Source organism: Bufo bufo, chromosome 7 (genome assembly GCF_905171765.1).
Source record: "Bufo bufo chromosome 7, aBufBuf1.1, whole genome shotgun sequence".
Lineage (NCBI taxonomy): Eukaryota > Metazoa > Chordata > Amphibia > Anura > Bufonidae > Bufo > Bufo bufo.
The window spans coordinates 132445620-132458245 of NC_053395.1; the positions used below are offsets into that span (position 1 = coordinate 132445620).

General features: G+C 42.6%; 1 protein-coding gene across 1 annotated transcript in view; it reads left to right on the plus strand.

Moving 5' to 3' along the window:
- CPO (carboxypeptidase O) overlaps positions 1-12626 on the plus strand; it is a 268545-nt gene that overhangs the window by 216884 nt on the left and 39035 nt on the right. Inside the window, exon 11 of the mRNA XM_040441046.1 lies at positions 3239-3323. Within this exon, the coding sequence (XP_040296980.1) occupies positions 3239-3323 (85 nt within the window). The remainder of the gene's footprint in view (positions 1-3238; positions 3324-12626) is intronic.

Below are 12626 nucleotides of genomic sequence, written 5' to 3' on the forward strand. Positions count from 1 at the left end.
TCTGCTTACACCTGAGTGCTGGATACTGAGTGATTTACCTATGGTAGAATGCCATAAGTATCAAAGAATCTTGTTGGTCAAAATTATGTTCTTAGCCAGACTTTTAATCACCTGAGTCTGGATTTCACATAACACCCCAAAGCTAAATGAGTGGCTACATCTGGTAAACAAGGTTAAGAGATATGAGAATGTTTTATATAGCCAGATAAATTCCGAAGAGAAATGGTCTAGCTATATGGGGGGATTGGAGGTGGTAGATTTTTTTTTCTAGTGACCCCCTTCCGCCCCTCCCCGCTCTCGTTATTTATTTTTACTTTAGTTTTTTTCCCCCCTTCTAATTGTGGGAGGATTAGAGACGCATCGCTACTGAGGGAGGGTAGGGTTGGGTTGAGTGGGTAAAAACTAATTATGTTATTGATTTATTATGTATTTGTTATATTGAATCTTGAATAAAAATTATATTGAAAAAAAAAAAAAGTCTAACACATTGCACAATATGTATAATGTTCTTGCCTGCTAAGATGTTTAATTAGAACATTCCAAGGTTAGATGAGTTAGGCTACTTTCACACTAGTGTTTTTGCTGGATTCGGCAGGGTTCAGCAAAAACACTTTCGTTACTGATAATACAACCATCTGCATCTATTATGAACGGATCCGGTTGTATTATCTTTAAGGGCTGTTTCACATGAGCGAGTCCATTGCGGGAATCACGCTCCGTGTGTGAGTGTGATCCTTTGCTCTGGACTTGCGCACGGCATTATCATGATTTATAATGCTATGTCTCTCTGCTTGACCTTATTTCTACAGAATCATACTGACAGCTTTGTCACTACGATTCTGTGGAAAAAAGGTCAAGCAGTGGCACATAGCATTATAAATCATGATAATGCTGTGCGCTCCTGCAAGTCCAGAGCGGAGGATCACACACGGAGCGTGATTCCCACAATGGACTCGCTCATGTGAAACAGCCCTAACATTGCCAAGACGGATCCGTCATGAACTCCATTGAAAGTTAATGGGGGACGGATCCGTTTTCTATTGTGTTAGATTGTGTCAGAGAAAACGCATCCGTCCCCAATGACTTGCATTGGGGGTCATGCCGGATCCGTCTTGCTCCGCATCACAGGATGGAAAGCAAACTACAATATGTTGCGGTTTGCTCTCCGGTATGGGAACGCAACTAAATAGAACGGAATGCATTTTGGAGCATTCCTTTCAGTTCTGTTTTGTCCCCATTGACAATGAATGGGGACAAAACTGAAGTGTTTTTTTCCGGTATTGAGCCCCTATGACGGATCTCAATACCAGAAAACTAAAACGCTAGTGTGAAATTAGCCTTAACAGGGAAAAAAAAATTACCAGTGGTTAAAAAAAAACACAGTATGGAATCTGCATGTGGATCCAAAGCGAGGAAATTAAATAAAATTATGACAGTTTTTTTTATTATTATACTTTTATACCATTGATAAGAATAAAAATGAGAGTTTACAGATACTCTGCCATTGTCAACGGTGATACACACTGTATATCACAAATACTTTATTGATGGCCCAGGTACCACATGTGACAGTTCTGCAATGTTTTCAGGGCTCATAGCACCAGGTCTTAAAGAATACCTGAGTTTTCAAAAAACAAGTTTACATAATGACTGTGCTTCTTTGTACAATCCTAACTGTGAATGAACAGTTATGTTTGGGCTTCCCTAATGTTTTATGCAGCTATATTATTTCTTGTTTTGCACAGCTAGATGCATTTCACTCAGAAGCAGGGGAATCCCTCTTGTGCCACCTCTCTGTGACATCCTTTCCCTTACTTTCCACTATGTTTGTTTTTACCTCTGGAACTCACAGAACACATAAGGAGGGGGAAATCACACATACAGATCCTCAGGACGCTCCTGTGATGTTCAGAAGCAGTGTAGAAGCAGTTGTTTTATCAGGCTCACAGTATCAGCTAGCTTTGACATGCCCCCACTTCCTTTCAGTCGCCTTCTGTGTCTCAGTTACCAGGGACAGATCTTGCTTACAACAGGTAGTGGACTGTCACTTAGGTGGAAGCGAGACCCTAGTGGCTGTGACTTTACAGCTTTTTTTTTTTTCAGGTGGATGCGGGCATATTTTTCAAGTGAAGTGATTTAGAAATTTTCTATTTATTCCATTCTATTAAATGAAATTGTTGAAAAGTGCAGTGACCCTTTAAGATGGGTCTATCTATTCTTGGCAAAGAAAATAAGATAAATTAATAATGTTGTGATGTGAGTCAGGGATTTTACTCTGAATTACAAGATATTTAATCTGAAGTTCAGCATTTACTTGTTAATACACAAGGTACTGTAGCTGTGCATCATCACTTCTACCAGTAACCCAAAATACATTTTTTTTTATTATGTACTCCTATTACACTTGGTAACTGCTCAAAATCAAAACTGATGGACACCATGAAAATATGTGCCCCCTTCTGTTATAAAGGTACAGTTTGCATCTCTAAGTCTTTGAATGGTGCCTGTTTGCAAGATTGAGAGGAAAGGTTGACTTTTAAAACAGTAACTGATATTTGACATGGTAAAATCATAAAGAAGGACAGGGGTTGGATGTGTTACTCATAATACCAATAAGAATAGTGTGTAAGTTAAAATGTAAAATTAGAGTAGCAGTTTAGTAGATCAGTTCCACTGAAACAAATAACAAGGCATTTACTTTAAGAATATGTTTTAGTCTGTGCTATCCAGCAGATTATCCCAAACTTTCCCAGTTGTATCTAGACTATTGGATAGTGAAATAGAGAGTCCATCAGTAGAGCACTGCAAATAAAACACTAGCCATATCCATAAATACTACTTAGTTATGGTCTGGTAAACAAGAAAGCAATGTAAAAGCTCTGCTACTTGGATAATAATCACCGGTAATGAGCAGCATGTTAAGGTTACAGCCACAAACCCATCATGACCAGAGGATACACAAGGCTGAAAGATAATTAGCGTCTGTGCTAATTGTAGTCCAACTGGAGTCGATTGATTTATGTCAACAAATTACAGTATCAGCTCTGATCTGCTCCTGTTACTTCCCTCCATCTAGTTTATTTTATACTACACGCAAAATTTATTGTAATTTAAAATCAGCTTACATGCCTGGGCAGCCTTGATTTGATTCATGGGTGTTAATGTAAATCACTATACTGTTATGTGGTCAGTGAAAGTTAGCACTTTTCCTAGTTGTAAATACAGTATTTTTTCACAGATAAAAGTTGCAGAAATGGCAGCTTCAGAGCTGAAGAAAAAGCATGGTACAGTTTATCAAGTGGGAAGTTTTGCTAATCTGCTGTGTAAGTATCATATATTTTTTTTCATAAATTGCAGATTTTGACAATGTAAAATTGAGCAGCAAATTTGAAAGATATTTACTGGGCTAACCTGAATGGACTATATATACAGCAAAATAAGTGTTTGATATGCTGGCGATTTTGCAAGTTTTCCCACCTACAAAGAATGAAGAGGTCTGTAATTTTTATCATAGGTACACTTCAACTGTGAGAGACAGAATCTAAAAATCACATTGTATGATTTTTAAATAATAATTTGCATTTTATTGCATGAAATAAGTATTTGATACAATAGAAAAACAGATCTTAAATATTTGGTATAGAAACCTTTGTTTGCAATTACAGAGATCAGACATTTCCTGTAGTTCTTGACCAAGTTTGCACACACTGCAGCAGGGATTTTGTCCCACTCCTCCATACAGATCTTCTCCAGATCTTTCAGGTTTCAGGGCTGTTGCTGGGCTACATTGAGTTTCAGGTCTGGAGACTGGCTACTGGGCAGTCCAGGACATTAAAATGCTTCTTATGAGGCCACTCCTTAGTTGCTCTAGCTTTGTGTTTCGGGTCATTGTCATGCTGGAAGACCCAGCCACGACCGATCTTTAATGCTCTTACTGAGGGAAGGAGGTTGTTGGCCAAAATCTTGCGATACATGACCCCATCCATCATCCTTTCAATACAGTGCAGTCGTCCTGTCCCCTTTGCAGAAAAGCACCCCTAAAGTATGATGTTTTCACTCCCATGCTTAACGGTTGGGACAGTGTTCTTGGGGTTGGACTCATCCTTCTACTTCCTCCAAACACGGCGAGTGGAGTTGACACCAAAAAGTTATTTTTTGGTCTCATCTGACCACATGGCCTTCTCCAATGTCTCCTTTGGATCATCCAGATGGCCATTGGTGAATTTCAAACTGGCCTGGACATGTGCTGATGTGAGCAGGGGGACCTTGCATAGTGTGTTACTAATGGTAATCTTTGAGACTCTGGTCCCAGCTCTCTTCAGGTCATTGACCAGGTCCTCCAGTGTAGTTCTGAGATGATTCCTGATCTTTCTCAGAATCATCCTTACCCCAGAAGACGAGATCTTGCATGGAGCCCCAAACCGAGGAAGATTGACTTCATCTTTTGTTTCTTCCATTTTCTAATAATTGTTGCCTTCTCACCAAGCTGCTTGCCTATTGTCTTGTATCCCATCCCAGCCATACAATTTTGTCCCTGGTGTCCTTAGACAGCTCTTTGGTCTTGGCCATGGTGGAGAGGTTGGAGTGTCATTGATTGAGTGTGTGGACACGTGTCTTTTATACAGATAATGAGTGCAGAGTAGGAAGGCTTCTTAAAGAAAAACTAAAAGGTGTGTGAGAGCCAGAATTCTCTCAATTCAAAAATAAAATGCAAATTCATTGTTTAAAAATAACACAATGTGATTTTCAGGATTTTTTTTTTAGATTCTGTCTCTCACAGTTGAAATGTACCTACAATAAAAAATTACAGACCTCTCCATTCTTTGTAGGTGGGAAAACTTGCAAAATCGCCAGTGTATCAACTACAGTACTTATTTTCCCCAGTGTATATCTTATTGCACTATTATACTTTAATGCTTTATAGTTAGCCATAAATCACTTATAATTGGGCAGATTCATTCTGGGGTTTTTTCAATTTGTCCATAAAAATGTCTTCTCACTGTGATCTTTGAATAAATGTTATGGAAGTTAGTGTGGAACCACTGTGTTATTCAACAGATTTGAATTAGGGCTAATCCTAATGTCATTATCCTGGCAGTCCAGAATCCATATACAGGTATCTGGACTTCACTGCAGGGGAGCCATCTGGCTGATACCTTATCAATTAGTCTCTGTGTTTTTGACAGCTGGCCCAAGATGGTCCTAGACACTGATGCAGAGCACAAAGGGATAAGGCAGAATCAGAGCCAGGGACAGGCCACGGTGAGGACAGGCAGCAAAGGAATAATACAGAGGTCAGGCACAAGTCAGGTAGCGGAGGATCAGTATCCAGTAAACAGGCAGAGGTCAGTACATGGGCATTGCAAGAACTTAGCAAGCTAAGGAACCTATTGCTCACACAGGGGAAGGTGCCTTAAGTACGCTACGACTGCCACCCATTGGCTGGTGAAGACTAAGGTGCATGCACTCTGGCCAAAGGTAGCATGCATGCCCTACAGGCACAGGAGGAGAGGCCAAGCCAGTAAGCAGGTTGCAGACTACATGATGGGACAGAATGAACCCAGTGGAAAAGAAGGAAGAAAACAGTAGGAGATTAATCCAGGTCACTAGGTAAGGTGAGCTGGGCAATGGTTTGCAGTCGCCATAATAGCTATAAGTTGTCATGAAGAAAGAAGAATTCTGGCTGGGGACCCTACTTGGACCACATGAATAATAATTTGAATACAAAATAATCAATGTGGCTTTTAATATATCTAGTGCCAGATGGCGCATAACAGGTAGTATTTAGTATTAGGTTCCCGTCTTACAGAGATCGCCTTGACGTTTGGCAGACGGGCTCAGATGGTTTTGTACAAAATGCATTTGCCAAGCATCTCACTTTATAAATAAGCGTAGTATTAGCACTATAACATTTTTTGTGACTATGGCATTATTGTACTTTATCTGGTTTGCAGAGTGCTGTTGCATTGTCTTTTTTCTCTAGCTGTCCTGGTTGCAATGCCAAGTATGTAACCCCTGGCTGGTCACTGAGAAAATCAGATCCTTGGCTTAGCATCCTGCGTAGAGATAAGGGCTCTTTCACACTTGCGTTGTTGTGTTCCGGCATAGAGTTCCGTCGTCGGGGATCTATGCCGGAAGAATCCTGATCAGGATTATCCCAATGCATTCTGAATGGAGAGAAATCCATTCAGGATGCCTTCAGTTCCGGACCGGAACGTTTTTTGGCCGGAGAAAATACCGCAGCATGCTGCGCTTTTTGCTCCAGCCAAAAATCCTGAACACTTGCCGCAAGGCCGTATCCGGAATTAATGCCCATTGAAAGGCATTAATCCGGATCCGGCCTTAAGCTAAACGTCGTTTCGGCGCGTTACCGGATCCCACGTTTAGCTTTTTCTGAATGGTTACCATGGCTCCCAGGACGCTAAAGTCCTTGCAGCCATGGTAAAGTGTAGTGGGGAGCGGGGGAGCAGTATACTTACCGTCCGTGCGGCTCCCAGGGCGCTTCAGAGTGACGTCAGGGCGCCCCACGCGCATGAATGACGTGATCGCATGGATCACGTCATCCATGCGCATGGGGCGCTCTGACGTCCTTCTGGAGCGCCCCTGGAGCCGCACGGACTGTAAGTATACTGCTCCCCCGCTCCCCACTACTACTATGGCAGCCAGGACTTTAGCGTCCTGGGAGCCATAGTAACACTGAACGCATTTTGAAGACGGATCCGTCTTCAAATCAAATGCTTTCAGTTCACTTGCGGTGTTACAGATCCGGCGGGCACCTCCGGCAAATGGAGTGCACGACGGATCCGGACAACGCAAGTGTGAAAGAGGTCTAAGCTGGATATTTCAGTTTTGCCATTCAGTCATTGCATTGCATGTTATTGCATATGCATCCTAGCTCTGTGCCTTTTACCTTAGTTCTAGACCCTATGTGTACTGACCATGGCTGGTTTCTGGATTAATCTTTTGTCTGTTTAAACTGCTTTTTTTTTTTTTAAATCCTAGTAAATTTCAGTTGAATCATACTTGCAGACTTCTGATATTAGTAGCCTCTCAGTGTTGCATCTGTTAGGGTCCATTCACACGTCCGGAATGGGTGCGGACCCATTCATTCTCAATGGGTCAGAAATGAATGCGGAGAGCACACTATGTGCACTCCGCATCCGCATTTCCGGAGCGCGGCCCTGATCTTCTGGTCCGCAGCTCTGGAAAAAATGATGATTACACTTACCAGTAATTGGATTTTCCAGACCCCACGACAGCACCACAGAGAGAGGGATCAACCCCCAGGGACAGGAAACCTATATAATAAAAAAGGTGGAGCCTCTCTACCCCTTCAGTGGATTTCAGAGCAAGAGAGGGACTCCTACCTAAAGTAATCATACTGAACACACATACAGAGATGTAACAAGTTTTTTTTTTGTTTTGTTTTTTATTTGTGCTCAGGAAGGAAGAACCCAAAACCAAGGACAGGGAGGGAATAAGGAAGGGTGCTGTTGTGGGGTCTGGAAAATCAGAATACCGGTAAGTGTAATCATCATTTTTCCCCTCCCCACGACAGCACCACAGAGAGAATTACAGAAGAATATAACCCTTCCTAGGGAGGGACCACCACTTGTAAAACCTTCCTACCAAAAGAAAGATCAGAGGAAGAGTGCAGATCCAAACGGTAGTGATGGGAAAAGGTACAAGGAGATGACCACGTGGCCGCCTTACAAATTTGCTCAATTGAAGCCTCTGATCTCTCAGCCCAAGAAGTGGAAACAGAGCGAGTAGAGTGAGCCTTCACCGAGACTGGAGGAGACAGACCAACCTCCAAGTAAGATTGTATAATACCTAGTCTAAGCCACTTAGACAAGGTACTCTTGGTAGCCTTCTTCCCTTTATTTGATTCCGAAAAAAGAACAAATAAAGCAGAAGACTTTCTCCATCCTTCAGTAACTTTGAGATACTGTAACAAGCTTCTCCAGACATCAAGAGTGTGAAATTCCAATTCCCTAGAATTTTTAGGATGGCCACAAAAGGAAGGCAGAATTATTTCTTGAGACCTATGGAATTTAGAGGAGACTTTAGGTAAAAAGGCCGGATCAGGTTGAATAATGAGGATTAATGGAAATAGCCTGCAACTCGCTTATCCTTCTAGCAGTGGTGAGAGCTACCAATAAAACCATTTTATAAGTACGATGTTTTATGCCAGAAGAATCAATGGGTTCAAAGGGTGCCTGGGTTAAGGATTTATGCACAAGATTAAGATCCCACAGGGGGACCCTGGGGGATGAGACTGGAGTCATCCTATCTACCGCTTTAAAAAACCTAATGACCCAAGGATCTGCAGCAAAGCTTTGTTCAAATAGTACCGACAGGGCAGAAACCTGTACCTTAAGAGTATTTTTTGCCAACCCTAATGAAAGACCTTTCTGTAAGAATTCCAGGACTCTGTCCGATGAAGGTAAATTTTTTGGGTTAAGATTACCAAAATCTATAAACTTCTTCCAAGTTCTAGCATAGATTGAAATAGTCACAGGCTTTCTGCTTTTAAGCAAAGTCGCAATGAGTTCCTGAGAGAACCCCTTCTTGATTAATCAGATGGAGACCACTTACTGCTGGATGAAAAACCAGATCCTGGGACAGCAGATCTGGGATCTCTGGTAGAATCCAGGGGTCTGATACCGACATGGTCCAGAGGAAAGTAAACCATGCCCTCTTGGGCCAAAAGGGGGCAATGAGGATAACCCTTGCTTTGTCCTTCCAGATCTTTTTGATGACTGCTGGTAGCAACTGGAAGGGGGGAAAGGCATATGCTAGAGTGAAGTCCCACTTCAGAAGAAATGCGTCCACCCCATAGGGGAACTCCCTGGGATTTAGCGAGCAAAATTGGTCTACTTTCTTGTTCTGGCTTGAACCAAATAGATCTATCACCGGCATTCCCCAAGACTTTGTGATCATGGCAAATATAGAACTGTTCAGGGACCACTCCCCTTGCTTCAGGGGGTACCTGCTTAGGAAGTCTGCCTGAACCTTCTCCTTTCCTTTTATATGGAGAGCTAATACATGACTGACCTGTTTTTCTAATATTCCTAGCAATCTCCTTGCTTCCGACCCCAGGGTGATCGATCTTGTTCCCCTCTGATGATTCAAATATGCCACGGTCACCTCATTGTCTGAGATAATCCTCACATGACCTGACCCTAGAAGGGACTGAGAAGCTTTCATGGCCAGTGAAATAGAAATATTAATATTTGAAATCCGCTCTCATCAGGCTTTGTGTAAGGAAAGGTAAAAATCCCTCAACTGTAGTCAGAGTCAGACACAGGTGTTACCATCTTGAATTCTGCTGAGCAACTCCCCTTCCCCCTGCCCAGTCTGTTTCTTTTATTTACTCACAAAAGGTGTAAAAGGGGCTGGCCCATAACAAGGATGCAGGAAGTGATGACATACAGGAAGTGATGACATAGGAAGACAAGAATAACCTAGCCAGCTAACAAACACATGTATACAATAATCTACCATTACTACTGGAGTTAATTTTATCCAGCCTTGCTCAGTGATCCATACATTCCCCAAGAAAACACTGCTCTGCTGAACACATCAGTCTTCCCCGGGCCCCAGCCCAGTGCATAGCACATTGGACCATTCGCCGATGGAGACCTCTGCGCACGGCAGCTGTGTCTCCACATACACAGGAAGATATCCACTCCAATGGTTTACCCTGACACTGAGAGACATGATGACAATACGCAATATATTAAATACACATCCTAATAAAATTTCCACAACACCAGTCTTACCGCCACTAATTCTTTCTGATTGGAAGAGAACATTTTCTGACTTGGGGACCATAGACCCTGAAAGCTGTATCCTTGAATATGGGCTTTGATGCCACATCCCCCCCACTCCAACTCTTAAGCCAAAGTGCCCTCCGAGCGTAGTTAGTTAGGGATGCCGACTGAGCACTAAGCTTGATCGTATCGACTGAAGTGTCTGTCAAAAAGTCAGCATTGTAATTTTTGTAATGTGGATAAGGAAGATAAAATCTGTTCCCTAGGGCATCTATCTTTTAACTGAACCTCCAGTTGCTGCAACCAAAGAGCTAATGTTCTGGCTGTAACCGTAGCTGCTATAGCCGGGCGAAAAGATAACGTGGAGGCCTCCCAAGCTCCCCTAAGGAAAGACTCAGCTTTTTTATCTAAGGGTTCTTTAAGCACACCAGTATCCTCAAAGGGAAGAGATGATGTTTTCGAAAACTTTAGAAATGGCGACATCAATTTTTGGGGCTTTCCCCCAAGAGGAAGAATTTTCCTCCTCAAAAGGACACTTGCGCTTAAAGGACCTAGCACCCGATGACGCATGTTCGGCTCATTTGTAGTCAGGGAGAGCTGCGCTTAGGAAGGGACAGATAGTGTATGGACTGTGATCGCAAGATTCGCAATCTATTTAGTTGAAAAACGTTTCAAAGACCCAAAAGTCCTTTGAAGGACTATTGTGTGTGGTGGCAATATAGCCATAAATTTTTCCCCCCATCATTTTCAATACTTTTTCTATAGAGGGTGTCTGCAGTGACTTGTGACATCTGTGCAATACCTTCTGTGTGTCAGGGCCAGAGATAGGAAAAATATAAGTGAAAATTTATTTATTTTTTTCCATCATTTTCAATACTTTTTCTATAGAGGGTGTCTGCAGTGACTTGTGACATCTGTGCAATAACTTCTGTGTGTCAGGGCCAGAGATAGGAAAAATATAAGTGAAATCTATTTTCCTTTTTCCATACTTCTACGTACTTTTTCCATATACTGTGCTTGCTGTGAACTGTCACATCCGTGCCACATCTTGTGTGTCAAGCGTACATATAACATTTAATATGAAAAAGGCAAGCATTAAGGGACGGGGAAGTGGCCGTGATGCTGATGGTTCACGCAGAGGCCGTGGCGCTGGGCGCGTTGAAACTACCTGCTGCCAGAGCACAAGAAAAACTATCATCCACGATACCTAGCTTTATGTCCCAGTTTGCATGGCATCGCAGGACAAAACTCTTGAAGTCAGACCAGTGCTACCAGGTGGTCGGTTGGATTGCAGCAGATAATGCTTCCAGTCGGTTAAGCACTACCCTGTCTTCCACCAAGTCTAGTTTCAGTAGCCAAGAGTCTGGTCAACAGAATCCTCAAACTGATCCTCCTTCCTCCCACCATGGAGAAACTGGCCAAACAAGTATTCCCACACTCGGATATTCCGAGGACCTCTTTTCATCGCCATTACTTGATTTGGCCCTCTCGCCAAGCACACTTGAAGAGGAACATGAGATCTTGTGCCCTGATTCCCACCCTCTTGAGCATCCACAGTCACAAGAACATGATGGTGGAGAACGACAATTAGTGTTTAATGAGGTGGATGATGAGACACAGTTGCCAATGAGTCAACCGCAATTACTGTCTCAAGAGGTTGATGAAGACCATGAGACACAGTTGTCAATCACTGAGGTTGTGGTTAGGTGAACAAATCAAGCGGATGATCAGAGTGAGGAAGTGGAAGACAGGAAGGTGGAAAGCTGAGAGAGGACAGCAGTACAGAGGGGAAGGGATCTGCAGCTCCGCAACAGGCTGGAAGAGCCAGTGGGGTGGCAAAAGGGAGAAGGAAGGCCACACCAAACAGGCCCGCAACTGTTCCATGGAGCAACCCCTTGCGTAAATCTCCCTTGCCAAGGGGTAGGTGTTCCGCAGTATGGAGCTTTTTTGAGGAAAGTGCGGACGACAAGAGTAGTAGTTTGCAACCTGTGCCACACCAAAATGAGCCGGGCGTGAACACTAGCAAACTCACCACGAGCATGATCCACCACATGGCATCCAAGCACCATAATAAGTTTTGGCAAATTTGCCATTTGCCCAAATTATATGCAACAAAAACCCAATTTTTAGGGACCAGTTCAGGTCTGAAGTCACTTTGCGAGGCTTACATAATAGAAATCACCCAAAAATGACCCCATTATAGAAACTACACCCCTCAAGGTATTCAAAACTGATTTTACAAACATCATTAACCCTTTAGGGGTTCCACAAGTGTTAATGGCAAATGGAGATAAAATTTCAGAATTTTAATTTTTGGGCAAATTTTCCATTTTAACCCTTTTATTTCCACTAACAAAGCAAGGGTTAACAGCCAAACAAGACTGTTTCTTTATTGCCCTGACTCTGCCGTTTACAGAAACACCCCATATGTGGTCGTACACTACTGTACGGCCACACACTAGGGCGTAGAGGGAAAGGTGCGCCATATGCTTTTTGGAAGGCAGATTTTGCTGGACTGGATTATTTACACCATGTCCCATTTGAAGCCCCCCTGATGCACCCCTAGAGTAGAAACTCCATAAAAGTGACCCCATCTAAGAAACTACACCCCTCAAGGTATTCAAAACTGATTTTACAAACTGTGTTAACCCTTTAGGTGTTGCACAAGAGTTATTGGCAAATGGAGATGAAATTTGAGAATTTAATTTTTTTGCCAAATTTTCCATCTTAACCCATTTTTTCCACTAACAAAGCAAGGGTTAACAGCCAAAAAAGACTGTATATTTATTGCCCTGACTCTGCAGTTTACAGAAACATCCAATATGTGGTCGTACACTACTGTACGGCCAG